This window comes from Megachile rotundata, chromosome 9, assembly GCF_050947335.1.
Source record: "Megachile rotundata isolate GNS110a chromosome 9, iyMegRotu1, whole genome shotgun sequence".
In the NCBI taxonomy this organism is placed as follows: domain Eukaryota; kingdom Metazoa; phylum Arthropoda; class Insecta; order Hymenoptera; family Megachilidae; genus Megachile; species Megachile rotundata.
The window spans coordinates 8,105,379-8,126,118 of record NC_134991.1 but is presented as its reverse complement, the minus strand read 5'-3'; the positions used below and the strand labels follow the sequence as shown (position 1 = coordinate 8,126,118).

The window sequence follows — 20,740 nt, the reverse complement described above, 5'->3', positions numbered from 1 at the left end:
TGTTTGACGTAGCTTTAATATGGTTATTGTTAGATTTCAGAAAAGTGGGTGTTGAATGATTAGTAGTTAAGGAAATATTTAATTCATTACTTAATTATTGTTATTTAGGTTATTATTGTAAATTATGCTAAATACCACAGATATAAGCATATACATAAATATACATACACATAACGTGTATGTAACACATTTTTCTTGAAGGGACATATTTTTTGGACATCAAGTTGAAAACATAACCTAGATTTATTTTAGGCAGTTATACTTTTTGGTGACGTTACTTTTTCGAGTGTTTTTCTGTAATTTCTTAAATGGAATTACTACGAAAATTGTCAAATATCACAAATACAAAATTGTATGTCATGAAAGAATATTTCACGTACAAAGTTCGATACATAACCTACATTTATTTCGGGAACTACATCTCTTAAAGAGGACACTTTCATAAATATATTACATAATAAAAATGATAACTTATGAAATGCAAATGACAACAGTATAAACATTATTAACTATTATAAATGTATAATTACAATTCTAGAAAATTATGTTTACCAAGTTTGAAACATAATCTACACACATGTTGAGCAGTTGTATCTTAAGAATGATGCTTTAACAATTGTTACTCAATTATCCGAATGAAAGTGACAGGTGTGACCCAGATATTGTTAAACATCATGTAGGATGATACTCAATTTATCGAATGAATCACAACTGTGACCCAAACACGATAAACATAAAATGATAATTTATGAAAGTGACCCAAATATTGTTAAACGTAAACATAAGATAACTTATTGAATAAAAGTAACAGTGACTCAAATATCATTAAATACCATAAATACAAGATGATAGAATCAATCCAGTCAAAATATAAATCATCTCATATTTAAATATCAATCTACATAAATTCAAAACATCAACAAGTATTTCCTAAGAACATGAATGATTAACCAGCATGACTTCGACTTTTTCAAGCCTCGTTTCGAAAGGTCAGCTACTGTACTGTGCATATTAATTTTCATGCAGATGCAAAATAATGGCGGATCCGATAGAGATCACGATTAACGGGAAACCGAGAATCCAAATTGGGAATCATCAGCGCGTAGGAGATTCGAAGAAGCGTCTGTTCCTCAGCTCGTCTCGCGGTTTTACGACTTCGATCGTTTCTACCCCCTCTTCGGCAGAGAAGTGCATCCACGCATTCCACGCTAATTGCAAAACGCGACTGCGTTTCCAATGCAGCAAAGCGAATTGGAGCCCGGAGGTTTGGTCAGTTTCTATGGTATACCAGCTATATAGTACGTTCGGCTTTCATAGCGGAACGGACTTAAAAATCCGACTAGGATCGTTGGATTCGCAGGTCGTGGGAAACGTTCACCTCTGCTCGCGTACGATTCGCTTGCTTCGTAATCACCGCGAGTACACTCGGGTACAACGTTGCCTCCCTTTGGATCACCTTACGAAGACTTGACAACTTTTTATTCTCAAGATTTTCAAATTTCATTGAGTTTTGCAGTTTAGGATTTTTTTATTTAGTTAAGTTTTATAGATTAGGATTTTTTATTTAGTTAGATTTTGTATTTTAGAATTTTTTATTTGACTAGGTTTTGTATTCTAGAATCTTTCATTTAGGTAGATTTTGTATTTTAGAACTTTTTATCTTGTTAGATTTGAATTCCCAAAGTCCTGAAACCTCAATGATTCCAAGTTCTCAAATCCTTCCGACAGAACAACCAAAAAATCGGTAAAAATCACGGAGTGAACAGTCTATGCGCCCTCGATTGCCATATTTCCCCAGGGGCGGCAGATTTGTTGTTGACTGTACCATCTTGCGAGTACCGTCGATGTTATCTCGGTCAGATTATCAAGTCGTCTTGCGCGGCTGTCGGCCGGCAACCAGGATCGAGCCATCTCTGCAAGATTAACGGGGAAAAATGTTAAATTGATTCCTAGGACGGTGGCCTGCACGGTGATGTGGCTCCGATACGTTTCCCTGAACCGATCGCGCTTGTAATTACACTTTTTGCGACCCGATCGGCTGGACGAAAGAGGAGAGTATGCCACGACGAGACGTGATCGAACAGAGCGTGATCGCCAAGAATCGATCGATAGTGATTTTATAATCAGCCGACCGTTTATTAAGCCGGACCGATGTACACACAAATGAATTAACATGATCGGCTTCAATTATTCTGTTATTAGTGACTCGAGCGAAATTTTTGTACCTCTGCACTTCTTGCATGATGCGAGAGTATGGCAGTAGGCGACGCGTGGTCTGCGCCGTATTTATATTTAGCGGTCTGCGGGTACAATTAGACTCTATTCAGGTAAAAGCTCTTTGTCCTTATTTGTTACTTGCTTTTCTCAATGACGAGCGAATTTATATTATTTATTTATGTTATTTGTGTTGATATTTATTGTACAGCTGTATTTTATCGATTGTAACAGTTTGTCTTACCATTTTCATTTTTATGAATTTGTTAATTATTTTTATAAAATATTCATTATTTTTATATTATAACATGTCTGCTCTTAGCATGGTTCTTTTTATTGTTTTTATAAATAGAAATCTGAGTATCTAAACACTCAAGGATTGATGTCCAAGTGGTTCATACGTGTATGAGTGTGTATACATTCATATGTGTGAAAACTCATATATGTATGAATGTGTAAATATTTATATATATGTATATTTAACACTAATGTATCGTTTATATGAATAAATAAAACTGATTGAAAAGAAGTTTGTTCCTCATTTTTGTAGTCATATATGTATGGGTGTGTAAACTCATATATGTATGATTATGTAAACATTTATATATATATGCATATTTAATACTATCATTTATATAAATAAATGAAACTGATTGAAAAGAAGTTTGTTTCTCATTTTTGTACGAGAAGCTGTTTCATGGATGTCACGAATATCATGCAAACGAATGAACATCTGGAGTCGTGAAATGAATATCTTTATAAAGTTAATTTAATCATTATATCTCAATCTCAAACTTGAATTTATAAATACAATTATTGTAATAAAATCGATCTCATTGCAGTCTGTGGGTCACCCAGTACATGAATGCACCAGAGGTAACATAATATATGTATATGAAATCTCGAGTGCTAGGATAATACACGGGATACGCTTAAAAACAATAAGAAATAAAATGCCCCGACCAACACATGTACGATCCAACTCTGTTTCCAAGTTATAGCGAGTTTAATGTTTCATTAATTCAGCATGGAATCGAAGAAGGCTTCCGATCCGCAAATCCGATTAACACCTGCGTGTATCGAAACGACAAGATCGACGATAAGACGCTTACACCCATGTATCGAGATGCGAGGTGGTCAGTATATAAGCATCTGCTATGAAAATAAATGATCGCGAGCCTTTATCAAACAAAACTGGCTTTGTATAATCCTAAAAACAGGGACTAATATTACACCTGTTACCGATAATCGCGTTTTCATTGCTTTTAAAATTCCAGCTATTATGGTTTATGTAATTACGGTCTATACAGGGTGTGTTGGATTGGAAGGTGGGAGTTTTGGGATTTGGAAATTGTGACGTTTGGGGTGGCAAGGATTTGGAAATTTGTACATAGTAATATTTGGGGATTTGGAAATTTGGAGATTTGGAGATTTGGAGATTTGGAGATTTGGAAATTTGAAGATTTAGAGATTTAGAGATTTGGAGATTTGGAGATTTATAGATTTGGAGATTTGGAGATTTAGAGATTTGGAGACTTAGGGATTTGGAGATTTGGAGATTTAGAGATTTGGAGATTTGGAGATTTGGAGATTTGGAGATTTGGAGATTTGGAGATTTGGAGATTTGGAGATTTGGAGATTTGGAGATTTGGAGATTTGGAGATTTGGAAATTTGAAGATTTAGAGATTTAGAGATTTGGAGATTTGGAGATTTGGAGATTTGGAGATTTGGAGATTTGGAGATTTGGAGATTTGGAAATTTGGAGATTTGGAGATTTGGAGATTTGGAGATTTGGAGATTTGGAGATTTGGAGATTTGGAGATTTGGAGATTTGGAGATTTGGAGATTTGGAGATTTAGAGATTTATAGATTTGGAGATTTGGAGATTTGGAGATTTGGAGATTTGGAGATTTGGAGATTTGGAGATTGGGAGATTTGGAGATTTGGAGATTTGGAGATTTGGAGATTTGGAGATTTGGAGATAAGGGAAATGGAAATTTGGAGATTTGGAGATTTGGAGATTTGGAGATTTGGAGATAAGGGAAATGGAAATTTGGAGATTGTGACGTTTGGGAAGTTAAGGGTTTGGAAGTCTGTTGATAGTGATATTTGAGAATTTGTGGATATGAGAAATTGGGGATTTACAGATTTAGAAACTTGAGATTTTAGGAATTTAGGAATTTGGAAGTGCTGAGATTGGTCAAATGTGGAGTTTGGGAATTTTGAGATTTAGAAATTGTGACATTTGGGGAGTCAAGGTTTTGGAAATTTGCAAATAGTAATATTTGAGGATTTATGGATTTGAGAAATTTGAGATTTGAAGATTTGGGGTTTTGGATATTTGGAGATTTGGAAAGTGAACTAACTTTTAATAATACACATATATAGAAACATGTATACACCACATCAATATAGAAACTTAATAAAAACTTACCCCATTACTTAACCCATATAAACTTAACCCATATATGTGTTACGTGGTTGTTAACGTATTAAAAAGAAACCACTGCAAATATATGTTGTACTTGTAAAACAAGAATTTGGGATCTTTCTGGTAGAAAGAATTTCTCCGCAACGAGCGAATTCGTGTTTCAACGAAACCGTCTAAAAGTGCGGCCACTTTGATTCTTTTCTAGCGGCGCGGTAGCGGCACTCGTAAATGAAAAGGCAAGCTTATTGTAACGCGGTACCTAATTTCGGTTAATTGTATATTATTACGACGGGCTTGGTATCCAGGGAAATTTGCGGCGAAAGCCGTAGCGGGATGGGCATTGTAGCCCTGGACGAGGGCGAAGATACGTAATGGCGAGCTCGTGCGTTCTCGCGATCGCGTCCTTTCGAGCGTACGCTCCGGATAATTGAAAAATTAAATCTGCGCGATTAATGGCACGATATTTATCGCGGGAATTATCGTAAATCAGAGACCATCCGATAAATCGACCGTTACAATATAATATTTCCCATGTTTTCGCTGTGCGAGGAACGTTCGGTGAACCAACGGTTAACTTGAGCATCATGATCATTTCTCATTGATCCTCTGCTTCCATGCGTACACTGTGTGTTGTTTGCGTTATCGGGAAACCGTGAGCTCATTACGAATTTTATAGGGAATTATGTCAAAGTTTTACTTTAAGATATACTAAGATGCTTTACAAAAATACTTTAGGATATACTAAGTTTTCAGATTCTCATATTCATATGTTCTAAAATTTTCAAACCCCAAATTTATAAATTCTCAAGCTTCATTCATATGTTAAAAAAATCTTAAACCTAATACCTAATTTTCTAAATTTGTAGGCTTTTGAATTTTCAATCAGATCTTATTACGTACACGAATTTTAAAATAGGAAAATTCAAACATTGAAAAATTTCTATTATCTACCCCCAAATTTTCATATTGCAACAACACCAAATTCTCAATTTTCTATGTTCTCAATTCCAGATCCCCAAATTCTCGAATTCGTAAATTATTGTACATAAATTTTGAAATTTAAAAATTTCTAAACTTCCAAATTCCTATTATACACTCCCAAATTTTCAAATCCTCAAATCATCAAATCTCTAAATCTTCAAATTCAAAAGTCCCTATATCCCCACATCTCCAAATCTCCAAATCTTCAAATCTCCAAGTCCCCAAATCTCAAAATTGCCAAATCTCCATTACTTCAAAACCTCAAATCCTTCAATTCTTAAATCCCCAAATCCTCAAATCCCAAAATCCCCAAATCCCGAAATCACCAAATCTCCAAATCCCCAAATCTCCAAATCTCCAAATCTCCAAATCTCCAAATCTCCAAATCTCCAAATCCCCAAATTCCCAAATCCCCAAATCCCCAAATCCCCAAATCTTCAAATCCCAAAATCCCCAAATCCCGAAATCACCAAATCTCCAAATCCCCAAATCTCCAAATCTCCAAATCCCCAAATCCCCAAATCCCCAAATCCCCAAATCCCCAAATCCCCAAATCCCCAAATCCCCAAATCCGCAAATCCCCAACTCACCAAATCTCCAAATCTCCAAATCCCCAAATCTCCAAATCTTCAAATCTCCAAATCCCCAAATCCCCAAATCCCCAAATCCCCAAATCCCCAACTTACCAAATCCCAGAAACTGCAAATTCCAAAACTTATATCCCTTCAACTACACCCGCAAAGATATAACACTTAAGAACTGCAATATAAGTTAGTTAAACGAGAAACAAACATGTATAATATTTTCGTGGCAAAAGGACAGACTCATTCGTTACCAAGATAATAAATGAATCGGTGGATGCAATTATTAGCGACATGGAAGATTTGAATGGAGTGTTTTTATTAAACGGACTCGCTGGCGCTCTATTTTGCATGGAATTTCAGGCGACGGAAATGTTGCTAAATTTACGAGCCAAGTGTCGGGGGATAAATCATCGATGCAGTGGAAAGAGCTCCGTAATTGCTTTTACGTACGTATTAACAATTGCATTCGAGTATGATCAAGTTAAAATACACGTTTTATGAAATAAATACCAAATTTTTACGACACCATCGATTTTAATGTGTTTTTGGGAGAATTGCGGAACTGGAAGAAATATTTAATGCTTGTTTTATTTTACTGATGTTCGCGTTGAAAACGCCTCTTAAGGGTTGATAAAGATACTTTACAAAATTATAAAATACAATTGGAATTACATAATATTGTTTCTGATAACGTATTTTAAGTTAAAGATATTTCAACACTTTTATTATTCAATTATTTTTGGCAGAACATTAAGTATACTAGTGTAATCAAATAAACTAATGAAATAGACAATGCGACAGTAGTATAAGTTGTAAAATAATAAACTGATGAAATAGTAAAATGAGACAGTAGTATAAGTTGTAAAATAGTAAACTAATAAAACGGTGAAGGAATAATAAAACAGTGATATATGCTAGAATAGTAAAACAGCAAATTAATAAACTAACAAAATAATAAAATAGCAAATCAATAAAACAGTAATACAGTAAAGTAATAAAATGCCCCTCAGAAAATATAAAAAAATAACAAAATTTGATGATAGAGTCCAAAATAAACATTTGAGTTCAAATACTTCAAATGTCTTTTTAATTGTCTCTAATTATTTCTGCAGCACTCACCGGAAACCAACGTTGTACCCAATAAGGAGGATCGAGATGTGAGCGTCCCATAAGAAGGCAGCACACGGGACGCAGCAGCAATTTTCAGCTCATCGGCCAGCCGTCTCGTCGACGACAATCTGAGGGACCCGCGAAGGTAACCCAGAAGATAGAAGGATTAAAAGTGTCCTTGCCCCTCGAACCTCGTTGGTCTTGGTGGCGATGCGAGAAAGAATCTTCTCGAGGACGACGATGGGAAGAAGAGCGGCAAGAAGGCCGAAGGAGCGTGTCGTCGAGCGATTCCACGCGATAACGTCGTTCCGGTTCTCGAAACCGGCGCGCCGGTTCGCGCGTGAAAGAACACGTTTGCGGGACGGCAATAAAATATTAGGCTGTGAGGTCCCCTCGTATATATGGCGACCGGCAATCTTTCCTAGAAAATTAAATGCGATGTTTTGCTCAATCGGACATCCCGTCGAGTATTCTCACGGGTGCGGCACGAGCTTACAACAAATCGTTTTCCACCGACGCTGCACTTTTCGGTCCTCGTTACTTTTTCTTGATAATCGTGCATTTTCATTTGTTTCACGATAATATGTTATATATTTTATTAAATTAATTCGTACAGGATTGGAGAGACTCATTTTTGTCGAGCAATTTTGTCGCTGAACTTTAAATCTTAAAGTTAAATCTTATGTGATGAAATTTATTGATCATATGAGTGTCATTATGAAGATTAATAAAGACAATATGATTCATAAAGTGATTACAATATTTAGGTACTTGTATAAATATAATCACATAAATATGCTTTCATATAATTTTAAATTTGTAAAATTGCAAAATGGCAAAATTATAAATAAATTAACCTACATGAAAAAATAAGATGTACCTACGAAAATAGTAATACAAATAGTGAATTATATAAAAATTTAAAAATAATTAATATTTATATCAGCCATCAGCTGACATAACAAAATTATACGTATTTATTTTTTAAAATAAGATCTTGTCAGACGGACAACGTTAAGAACGAGAATGTTAAAATAAAAATTTTTCACTGTTTATAATTATTAACGTCGATCGTTTAAAACGAGACTAAAGACCTCAGTCGAAGGTGGAACATTTCCTGGCGCACCTTTTTCTTCAGCAAAGCCACATTCGTTGTTTAAAGAGAACAGTATTTGCGTTACGTAGCGCTCATTACCGCGGCTCGAGGTTGGCAAATGTAAATTAACGAAGAAACCGAGGCTCTGAGCTCCAGTTGAATACTGGACGAGAAGTAACTTCTAGTTTCTTTTTAGCTGATACGTGGAAAACGTGGAATTTGAAATTTGATAAGAAATTATGTGCAGATAAATAAAGTGTATGATAATAAACTTTCATACGTAAGGAGCTTTAATGAAATAATTAAGATATTTAAGGGTTTAATCCGAAATATTTGCGACTCTACTTTATTCAGAGTTGAGTTCTAAGCTTGTGCATTTTATTTTATGTTCATGGTATATTTGAATATCTTAAGTAGAGCGCTTTAAATTCGAAAAATATGTGGGACTCTCGCTATATGGCCCTAAACCGGATAGGAGTGGAAAGAGTTAAAGGGAAGTGGATGGAGTTAGTTGTCAAAATAGTGCAACAAATAAATTCTACATTCCTAAATACTTTAACTTGAAAACTACTGAAATTCTAAATATTCTAATTTGAAAACTTTCGAACTTCTAAATATTCTAATTTGAAAACTTTCGAACTTCTAAATATTCTAATTTGAAAACTAAATTCTTCAATTTGATATTTGTAAATTTTGTGATTTGAACATTTCAAAGTTTACAAATTTCGTAATCTCTCAACTTAAAAGTTCCTATATTTTTAAGTTATCCACTTTGAAATATTTGTTCTTAGAATCTCAAAGTGCATTTGAAAATTTCCCAATGAATGTCCTAATTTGAAAATTTCTGAAATTTCTAAAATTTCTAAAATCTCCAAAACTTCTAAATTTCTAAAATTTCTAAAATTCCTAAAATTCCTAAAATTCCTAAAATTCCTAAAATTTCTAAATTTCTAAATTTCTAAAATTCCTATAATTCCTATAATTCCTAAAATTTCCAAAGTTCCTAATATTCCTAAAATTCCTAAAATTCCTAAAATTTCTAAAATTTCTAAAGTTCCTAATATTCCTAAAATTCCTAAAATTCCTCAAATTTCTAAAGTATCGAAAGTCTCAATTCTCCCAACCCGAAAATTTCCAAATCACTCTCCCTAAATTTGAACATTAAACACCTAAATTTTCAATGTGACAATGTATAAATCCTCACCCTTGAACACCCGTAAAAGCTGAGAAACGTTTCAAACATGAAAACCTGTAATTTCTAAATCTTCGATAAAGGTGCAGTACAATGGCCCCCGAGTCATCTAGCGACGTCCGAGAGTAACAAACCAATATACGTTTTAAGAGCCCCAACACAATATAAGCCCAAGGTCCCCGTACCACGAAGAGCCTCATTGAACCGCACGTTTCTTCGCAATCAATAAACATCATCACCCATTAAATCCATTCATAAACCCATCAGGACATGATCCACGATGTAGCCGTGTAAGCTTCTTGGTACGTTCAAAGGTATCTTTATCAAGCAATTCCGAAAGGGGAAACCTTCGACGTGACGCAAATAAAAGTATCCCAACGATGTTGGTCGCTGGCGATTAACGTTACATTGAAGGCACAAGTAATAGATACTTGGAAGCTTCACGGGCATCATCGTACGCGCAATTCACTCATGATAATGGCCTGGAATGGCTGATTCGATGCGTGGTATTCAGATCGCGACGTTGTTTCTCCGTAGAAACTGGTACGCTTTGTCGACCTACGTTTTAGCCTCGTTAAGAGTGCACGATGTAAATCAATCGGTAAGTGAGGCAATCCATGACGAAGCAAAGGATTAATAACCAATTAGAACGGCGGTTACGATCGCCGGGAGATACCTAAACGATTCTAGCCAGGTTGGTCGACATATTAAATTACGCTTTTTTCCCGCTTGTTCTACCATCACCGCTGGCTACTAATTACGCGGGTTCTATTCGATAGCTGTATCAATCGGCTTGTTTCGAAACGGGAAAATCGATTCATGCGAGCTGCACTCGGCCGACGACGATGTTGCGTTTAATTGGACAGTAAGCGTGTTCGAAGCGTACGCGTACTGATTGTGTGTTAATTTCGCCGTTTGTAGGTTGGACGTAAACGTTGTCAGCAACGACGGCACACGGTGGTTCGGTGAACGGTTTATCGCTTCGAGCGGTCGAATCGAAAGAGGTAATCGTCGATGGTTGATCACCGTTTGAATTTCTCTAATTGCTCGGGAATCGGCCAACCTTTATTACCTGGCCTTTTATTATCCAATTAGTCTATTATTTAAGTGTTCTGTTGTCTTTTCGTTCCCCTATGTTAATTGGACATTCATTACCGATCGTTAGTGGTCGTTCAACTCTGCAGAAATTTACTTGACGTAAACTGAGTTTTGTTAATACTCGATCTTCCAATTTATATTCCTTCCAAAAATGAAACAAGATACTTTATTAAAAATGCTTTTATACTTTATTTTAAAAAATCTGTATCAACTCAAAGATTGTAACAAGTATGTAGAAATGTTAGAGAATCAAAAGAGAAGATCCAAGTATATCTCAAGAATTAGCGCTCGGATAGCGCACGTTCAGCGAGCTCGGTAGTTGATTTTTCTCTGCAATCAACATGTTCGAAATAGCAACCCTAGCATTATCGTAGACCAGCATTTATCCGCCTCTTTCCTCGAATACAATTTACGATTACAAACGGAATTCTCGGTGAGATGCCTATCTCTCCGGTTTGAAGCGTGCGAGCAACGCGCGAGTCGGTAAATCGCGTGGCGAGACGTTTCGCGCCTTGGCGAGCAGCAGAAACAGCCGTTTATGTGCCGTTAAACGTCACCTGGACGAGCAAAATCTTGGTCGATGGATACACGAGTAAAACTACGCCGGAAGTGACCGGGACACCGTCGCTTCTTATCCGTGGATCTCGAACGATGGTAACTGTTCATTTGTCGACTAGCCACGTGATAAGGAACGCGAAGATCCATCGACCTAGTCGCAAGAACGATAGCTATGACTTCCGGTAACGAGAACCTAACTCCTGCGGCTGTCTACGATATCTTTTGAAGCTGTTGTTATCTCGTTGTTTCTGTCACACGACCCGTGCATCGAGATCCCTCGTAAATGGACGAACATCGGCGCTGATGGAGGTACAAGACGAGACCTTTTTTTGGGGTGAAAAGGGTAATTGAGCAGCTTGTTCGACCAGTACCTGCTTATTCCGAACGATGTTTAAGCGGAATTTTGTAATTGTATGGAATATTAAGGAACATCTTGGTTAACTTCGTGAACGGCCAGAAGGAAACTTCAGCTAAATTTTATGGTTTTATGGAATATCCGAGATGGTATTTTTTGATTACTCTTGTGAACGATCTTTGAGTGAATTTTATGACTGTATGAAATATTCAGGATGGAATTTCTTGATCAAGTTCATTTGAGAACACTGAACTAGTTTTATATTTTTATGAGATAATGCGGATGGAACTTTTTAATTAAATACTTGTGAAATGTTAGATATGGAATTTTTTGTTAATTATATGTGGTCGGTTCATAACAATGATTGTTAGGTTAGGTTATTAGTATATTAGTATGTTAGTATATTATAGTACTTCTTCATCAAGTACCATCAATAATTTTTAAATGCATTTGATAATTATATAAAATAAATGAAATTGTTTGATCAAATATACACAGTGCATTTAAACTTCAATTGCAAAATTTTATTACTTTTATTAAAAATCCCAACGTGATTGTATAATCACTCTAAACGATGAGTTCCATTGCAAGCAACGACTGTTTAATCTTAACCAGTCGTAAACAACACTTCAGTTTTATTTTAAAAAGGTAAAATAGTCTATTTATCTCATGATGATGTCTCGAAGAACATCATATTCCTTTTCTGTTTCACTATCAACATTAACATCATCTTAATTAGTGTAAAAGTTAAAAATGATGAATACAGTCTCATATTTCATGAGTTTATAATATACAACTCATACAGGTTCATTAGTCATATTTGTAGCTTATTAAGCATATCTCCTTCACTCGCAGGTGTACTCTTATTTATCACTCGATTCAGCCAATTAATTATAATTATAGGTGCAGACCATAATATTATATTTGATAACCTGTTAACAGCACGCGGCAAAAAAAGTATCAACTTTGGCCGATTATTTAATCTGTCCAATTTCACTTAATCAAGGTATCAGTAATTAAAATGAAAATTACCAGAGTAATTTAATTCCAACGACAAGAAAACACGCGCGCTCGCAAATAGAAAAGGTCTATGAACGACTTTTCGAACCATCGGTAAGAACTTGCTTCGAAGAACCAGTATACTAGTACTCATTAGCAGGGAAGATACATCAAGGGACAAAACACATGCAAAACGTGTACAAGCTAGACTAAACAACGTCGTAAATTTGCTACCGTTCTTATCGCCACTAGATCCAACCGATTCTTCGACGATGAACCGCTTTCTCGAAACTGAACGGGATCGAGCGGAAATTCTGCAACGGAAGATCAATTAAGCACAATGAAGTGGCAGAAATGTTACATACACGATAAAAGTGTTAAACCACCGTTGATCGACTGCAGGGTTTAACCCATCAAGTTTACATCAGGAAGAGTGATCGTTCTCAGGCATCATAACAATTTAACGATGTTGAACGTGACGTGGAAGACGGAAGTCGCGATCCTGAAACGTTCCCGAGTGATACTGTTAAGTTAGAAAATCAACAGGGAGAAATAGTCTAATCGTCTAACGGTGACACATAACGGTGGACATAAACTTCCAACATCCTACGCTACATCTTGTCTGGCCATCCGACCGTTACGTTTAGGTGTTGTACCTAACTTTTACGGTTCACGTTCTCTACGGGAAAACAACGTTTTTAAAGAGAAAGTATACTACGGATAATATTTAAATTATAGTTATCAATTTTTTAGGTTATCCTCCTTCATGAATTTTACGTATCACATATTTAAGTGTACATATGTGGAGTATATGTATATTAAATGCACTGGAGTATATTCTTAAATACATATTATGCATTGAAACATATGTGAAGTATATGTACATTAAATATACTGGAGTATATGCTTAAATTCATATTATACATTGAAACATATGTGGAGCATATGTACATTCAATCTATTAGAGTATATGATTAAATACATATTATGCATTGGAACATATGTGGAGCATATGTACATTCAATGTACTAGAGTATATGATTAAATACATATTATGCATTGGAACATATGTGAAGTATATGTACATTCAATGTACTAGAGTATATGCTTAAATACATATTACACATTCGAACACTATACTTAAATTTGAATTTTTTACTAAAAAGACTTATAGTATAGTGAACAGTAGTTGGATACATCATGTTGAGGTCATTATATCTTCACATACTAGACATGTAACTCTAATTGTTTTATAAAATACTTCACTAACAATCAAAAAATGTCCCAAAAGAAAGTTACCATTACATTTCATCGTGAATTTCTCAAACAATTTAATACAATGCTTATAATTAATTTTTTATTCTAAATGACCGTAAATGATAATGACCATAAACGGGGTCAAAAAGCAGGGTCCGATGAAGAAAGCCATGCATCAAACATGGCGGCAAGTATGTCAGTGGTAGCCAGCGAGCCGCAACGAAAGAGATTACCGAAAGCGATATAGTAACGACAATGCTCGCTATCTTTTCGTGATCGATACCAAGGAAACCATGGGAGAACCGTAGGCGTTGATTGAGTGCACTCGCGAGTGCACGGACGCTCGTCGTTTTTCTGTCGCAGCTTCGAATACCAGGAGCTCGCCACGCGGACAAGAAAATCCGTCGGGTATAATAGTGTTGGCCTATCGGTTGACACCGTGACTTCCACGGGTGGTTCTATGGTGTTCGCCTACTAACGATACAATCAACCTATCCGAGAGTCGAGAGTTATTATCATAATGAACGGCCGCCCGGTTAATTGACTTTTGCTGGACGATTAACGACTTTCTCGAGTTTTATTAGCCAATAATCTCCTGACGACGAACATCGCGTTCGCCGATTCAAGATTTACCGCTACATCTAATCGCTGTCCACGGAATTCGCCGACCGATGTTACACACTCGGTGTCTGTGTAAATGCATGATACATGACGTTACATGGGCTTTTATCTGTTGTAAACGGGAGAACATGGGAGCGTGGAAAGCTTCTTAGAGAAAACGGCAATATAGCGGGAGGATAGGTTAGGTCAATCGTGAGAGATTTTTTACACATTTTTAAATTTGTGGATTTTGAAAGTTGGAAGTTTAGGAATGCGAAAAGTTGAAAATTTAGGAATCTAGAAATTTGGTCATTTTCACCTAAAAAATTAGAAATGTAGAAAAATTTTAATTCTCGAATTTAAGAACTTGGAAACTTTTAAACCTAAGAATTTTCAAAAATAACCTTAATAACTTTAATAATTTCAAAATAAAAAATCCACAAACCGATATTTAAAATTTATCATATCGATATGCTCCATCAAAAAATAAAATGTAGCAAGCTCCTCCCCTTACAGGTACCCATAAAAAGCCTATCTGTGAAAACATCTATATCGCAATCTATAAAAAGCTAAAAATTCAACTAAAAATTAAACCGACTTATAATTAAATAATAATAACGCATGCCAGCGGTTAATTACAGCCTTCGTCAAGTAAATCGCCGTTGAAAAAATAATAAATTATGATGAAGATTCGACTCGTATACGGTGTCGAATAAATTATCGATCAGGTAGCCGAGTGCGTTTCTTGTAACGGTTGTGTCTGGTTTTTTATTGATCAAGGATGTTCGCTGCCGGTCTTACGACTTTGTAGATAGATTACAGTTTTTAATACGATGGCAGTAATTAAGCTTAAGCATTAAATTGTACGGGAAATAGCCTTCGGATAGTTATTATGACTCTGTTCGACGAATCTCTAAGTTAGGATATTCATAAGGAAACCTTGATTAACACATTAACTGTTGCAATGGCAACAGATGTACGTAGTAAACTCTTGGTAAGCCATATTTTAATAAGATGTATTAACACGATGAGTGCTGTAGTCGAAACAGTCGTATCTAGTATGATATAGTGTTATACAAGGTGCCTCAAAAGATACTTACTACAAATTTATTTATTCTACGAACATAATAATAAATCATAATAAACAATTCATCAATTATAATAATAGGGGTATTATAGAAGTACATGTAAATTTCACTAACCTAACCTAACTTTATCCTAAAAAATCTTCCATCTAATTAAAACTGAATCGAATAAATTAACACGTCTAATTTTTATCCTACATTTGTAATTCAATTAGCTCTAATTTATAGCCTAGCAAAGTTAATCCAATTAGATCCAATTTTCAATCTAATTAAATTTAAACCTCTAATTTATATCAATCAATTTTTAATTCAATTAGATGGTGTTTTGAATATAATCGAAGTTTTTAATTTGTTATTACAGATAGCGGATAATTTTGAGCGTTGAGAAGAGTTCTCGTTTAATAATGAGAAGCAGTCTTACGTGTGGATATTTATGACCGCGTGGTAGACGTTGAAGTCGAGTATCGGTATCGCGGTACAAAGATCAGGTCTGGGGAAAAAATGTCCTGGTACCGTTCTAACGATCACACCATGAGGACGTGTATGCACGAAGACATATCAGAGTGTGTGACACCGCACGCGGATGAGTGTCATTATCTGCGGTAGGTGTCCGGCGTGACGCGAGGTAACCAGGTGTCAATGATCGTGCTAGAATGAAATTACGAGCCACGGTTCCAGCGGCTGCGTTCGATGCACACCGTTGGAAATTAAACGGTAAATGGAAGGTTACCGACGACGAATCGAGGCGTTTATTGGTTTCTCGATTTTATAATGGCTGCGATTCGTTCACCGAAATCGCCGGACGAATTGAATACCGTGCGTTACCGACACCGTGAAAATTAAAATTGCATTCCTGCACGAGAAATATTGTGCTGGATACAAATGGAAATGCGTGTTTTTGCTCCTTTTATTAATTCCACCTTTTATTTGTGGGGTTTCTCAGAGAAACAATGGATGTGCTCTTCGTTTCGATTCTTTAATGCCAGGTGTATTCCATTTTGTACGCGGTATGCATTACTAACTTGTGGTTCTTACCATTGTAATTCTTTTCGATAAATTTTAGTTTTATTTCCAAAATTTTTATTTTAGTTTCACTTGGAGATCTAAGGTTTTAGTTGCACGTTCAGAATTTTAATTTTCGTTTTACGAGGAAATCTGCAATCTTGGTTACTTTTAAAATTAATTTTTGTTTTGTGATAAAATACAAGTTGTTATACGTTTATGTTATTTTTAAAGATACTCTCATTATATAATGTAGATGAGACACTTCCACTATATTTTTAAACTAAAATGCAAGTAGTAATCTTTATACTGTATTTTTAAAATAAAATACAGGTACTGATGCTTTCACCAGATTTTTTAAAGATAAAATACAAGTAGTGATACTTTCACCACATTTTTTAAATAAAATCCAAGTAATGATGTACTCATTGTATTTTTTAAATAAAATACAAGTAATAATACTTTCACAATATTCTTAGAACAAAACACAGATACAAATGCTCTCACTACAACTTTTAAATAAAGTACAAGTACTAACACTCTCACTATATATTTTAAATAAAATATAAACAGTAATGCTTTTGAACTTAATTGGTATTCCTGCCAGGTGTTTCTTGTACACCTGCCAGCGTTAGTAAAACACTAAACTAATTAACATAAAAGCGATTGAAAATACTTATGGTAAGTAATTATTTGCTCACTGTCCGTTAGCACTTCAGGGATTATCTGAGTTGTACCTCTCGTCTAAACTCTACTGATGATGTAATACAGAGAAATTAATAATTCATTCCTCCCTATTCTTGTACCACTTTAATCATCTTGTGAATATCCAGTTAGTCTGTCCGAAGACTGTTATTCAATTTTTATGTATATATTTACATATCTATATATGCTCTTTAACTTGACGTTATTTTTACTTAATTATTTTGGATTCGACTGACTTTGAATTTACTGTAAATTACATTATGATGTTACTGTTATATTATTAATACTGTATGACATTATTTTTATGATATGTATAACTCTATACTACATATGCTTCCCTTACATATTTATCGCTGTACCTAATTTTAATGTAAAAGTTCATAGATTTAGTGTTAAGAAGATCCATACATCTAGTATGAGTAGCTGTTTGAAAATCAACCCTTAGAATATAAAATTAATCCCTTGTACTATGATTTATTTGTCAGTTGTCAGTCAGAACTAACTCATAGCTACAATATTAAAACAGACAAAGAATCATTGGTATCAATCGTTAACTATAAAGAAAAATAATTGAACTTCAAATTAAAGACTACTAAACATACGAGTAAAATTGATCATGAAGTACGAGTGCCTCACGAGATTCAAAATAGCAAGGTGTTCACAGCAGAGTGAACCTTCAAGCTTGGGAAGTGAATCTCCAGTCAACCAAGTTAACTTCTAAGAATTTGAACATAACCTAGTACAATTATTTCAAGCAAGAGAAAGAACCCTAGCGAAACGAAGAAGTTCATGCAAGTCTGTCGCGTGTCTCCCTCAGCAATGATTTAACGATCTCGCTAATGATTGTCCACGCCACGTGCGTGTGTACGGGACTCCTCCTTTGTCCCGGTGCACAATACCAACTAATCACGTCTCCGGCACCGACGTACGATGCATACGAACGTTTTTTCACCAGCGAAAAGCAGATCCCGATATCCTGTTGTTCACCACGCGAACACGCGTTGCTCTTTCGCATTGATTCCACAATGCCGAGCAATTATGTTTAAACCCGCTTTGTCATCGGCTCTGGCCTGTCCTCCGAGAAGAAGGCACAGACAGATTCCTCGCGTGCTTTCGACGCTTGATGGTTCTATAAGGAGTCGCCGCGATGAAAACCGGCCACGCTGCTGTACTAACGATAGTTTCATTAACAATCTGACTACAAGGGTGTGCTAATCAGCGGGCAGGGGGAAGGGACCGAGGAAGTGACGCGATGATTGCGTTGACATTTGAATCGCAGCTATTTTGCGGCCACGTTTAGGTTGCCAACGGGGCAACATTGTCGTGCCTGAAGAGGCGATTTCTCATTTGTGCTGGCTCATTCGAAGATAGAATATCCAAGCGTAAATTATGTTTAACGATGGGCTTGTGTGGGTGGAAAAAGTTTCTCGTTTATCCTTTCGTGCCAGCTTGGGCGAGCCAGGTTTTGCGTTTTTCTTCCTAAGACCGCGTTGTTTTGTTTCAATTTTTATTTTTATCATTTATTTCTTCTTCTTGTACTGTCTCCTATTGCATAATTTTTCTTTTGGCTAGTATAAATGTATATAAGTATAAATAAATGAGATCAGGTTCACAAATGAATGTTTCACAAGATATTAGTTTGAAAGTTTAGGTCGCCATTTTATGACAACAGTAGTCGACAACTGAAATTAACGAAGCTACAAACGAGGGTTCCATCGCAAGAAGCAGTTAATCAAACAATAAATTCCGAAGCGGAAGAAATAACGTTCGAGCAAAGAAACAAGTGGTTCGCACCTCCGTAATCGAGAAAGTTGGAACTCGTGGTTTTCCAGGTCGCCCAGAAGAGCACTCAGCACGATGAGAAACGTAAGAGCAAGTATTGCGATATTAGAAAACGATACAACGGAAAGAGACGTCAGAAAAAGGAAACGGTGTATGGTCGAATCGTGCAAGAAATCGACGTCAACTGGACGCCGATTTCGTTCCTCGGACTTGGTTCTGACAGCCATGAAGGATCGTCGTCATCCTCGTGAGTCAGCCCGGCATTATAATGAAAATTTATAGCATGGTAGACCGCGGTGCTATTGTAACTAATACTGTGCCGGCTCGTCCACTTGCCGGGAAAAAGCGTTGGATAAGGATCTACGGAATAAGCGAGCGAATATCATGGACCCCCCCTAGCGTTCTGCCACCATAGAGAAACGAGAATTATAGGTACATGGAAGCTGCCACCTGTTTGTGGCCGTCTCACCAAGTGACAGATAACTTAACAAGGTTAATTCGTGCTAAGCTTTTTTGTTGGGTAATCGCGTTAATTGTGTAACGACTCGGGGAGGATTATCATGTAGTGGAGGGATATCAAGGGTATAAGGAAGAGAGAATTATAAAGAAAATATTGTGTGAGGGCCTCTCACATTTATTAGAACTATAAAAAATAATTAACAAAAATTTAGGGAAATCCGCACAAAATAGAAATCTTAAAGTTTACAAACCAGCACATTAAACAATGTAGAAGAGCAATTTAAAAGCAAGAAGGCTGCTCTTTCGTAACGCTTGAATCTGCCATCGATCATAATGCTCCCCCATCAAATCATACCCACTGGTACAAGTTTCGTTCGAACAAAACGCACCGCCAAATGAAAGATCATTCTCGTAGGTTGGTTACGTGTTTGTGTGTTTTTTAAGCGTTTAACGGATCGCAGAAATTTATGGGAGGATTATAATATCGCCGAGCCGGGTGATAAATGTCCGCATGGTATCGCAGCGTGGCGAACGATGGGAAAAATGGCCGTGACAGGAATAATAAAAGCTCGAAGCACGTTCCGAGTCCTTTCGCTCTCGTTGGACTGGCGATGGTGTATCTTGAAGAGCCTGTATCGGAAATTATCTGCAAAGATAATGTCGAGTTACAGCTACATTGTACAGTACTTGATATTGTCCTTTTTTTCGAAGGATTATCGAGAAGTACCGCTCACAGCTATAACGTGTTTTACAGTTGGCCACTGATTTACAACGAGTAAAAATATAGAATAAGAAGTTGCTTTGTGCGTTTAGTCGTTTGGTCGAGCAATAATTTAGACCGGACGCAAGATATTCATGATTTCATTTTTATCGCCGGACGAAAAAATATGAAATCTGAATAAAGTAAGAAATATGAGATGCACAGAGTGGAAATAAACGTGGCCCGTTACTGAATACTACAGAGGGATGCTGTATCCTCATAAATAACTTCGAAGAGCACCACTGGCGCTAATATTTTCATACAAAAATCTATTTCCGACCGTCGAGCTTCTGGATGTAGGTGAGCGGATTTTTGTTTTGGGAAATTAAACGGGCAGATGTTGTGATATGTAAATCGACGATAAAGAGTGGATTAAGTAGGAAGACGGAAAATAAGTTTTTTATGAAGGGTATAATGTATGATGATGGAGATGCAGGCGCTTGATGTGTGACGTGATGGGTGGTAATTTGG

The 20,740-nt window shown here is 36.1% G+C and overlaps 1 protein-coding gene across 4 annotated transcripts in view; it reads right to left on the bottom strand.

Annotated features, from left to right (window-relative positions):
* Nucleotides 1–20,740, bottom strand: part of LOC143265178 (uncharacterized) — a 430,584-nt gene that overhangs the window by 154,196 nt on the left and 255,648 nt on the right. The window contains exon 3 of one of the 4 annotated variants that reach the window (XM_076535678.1): nt 518–1,913. The exons of the other annotated variants lie outside the window; for them this stretch is intronic. Within the exon in view, the coding sequence (XP_076391793.1) occupies nt 1,768–1,913 (146 nt within the window). The 3' untranslated portion in view covers nt 518–1,767. Of the gene's footprint in view, nt 1–517; nt 1,914–20,740 lie in introns of those variants that run through there. 4 annotated transcript variants of the gene reach the window in all.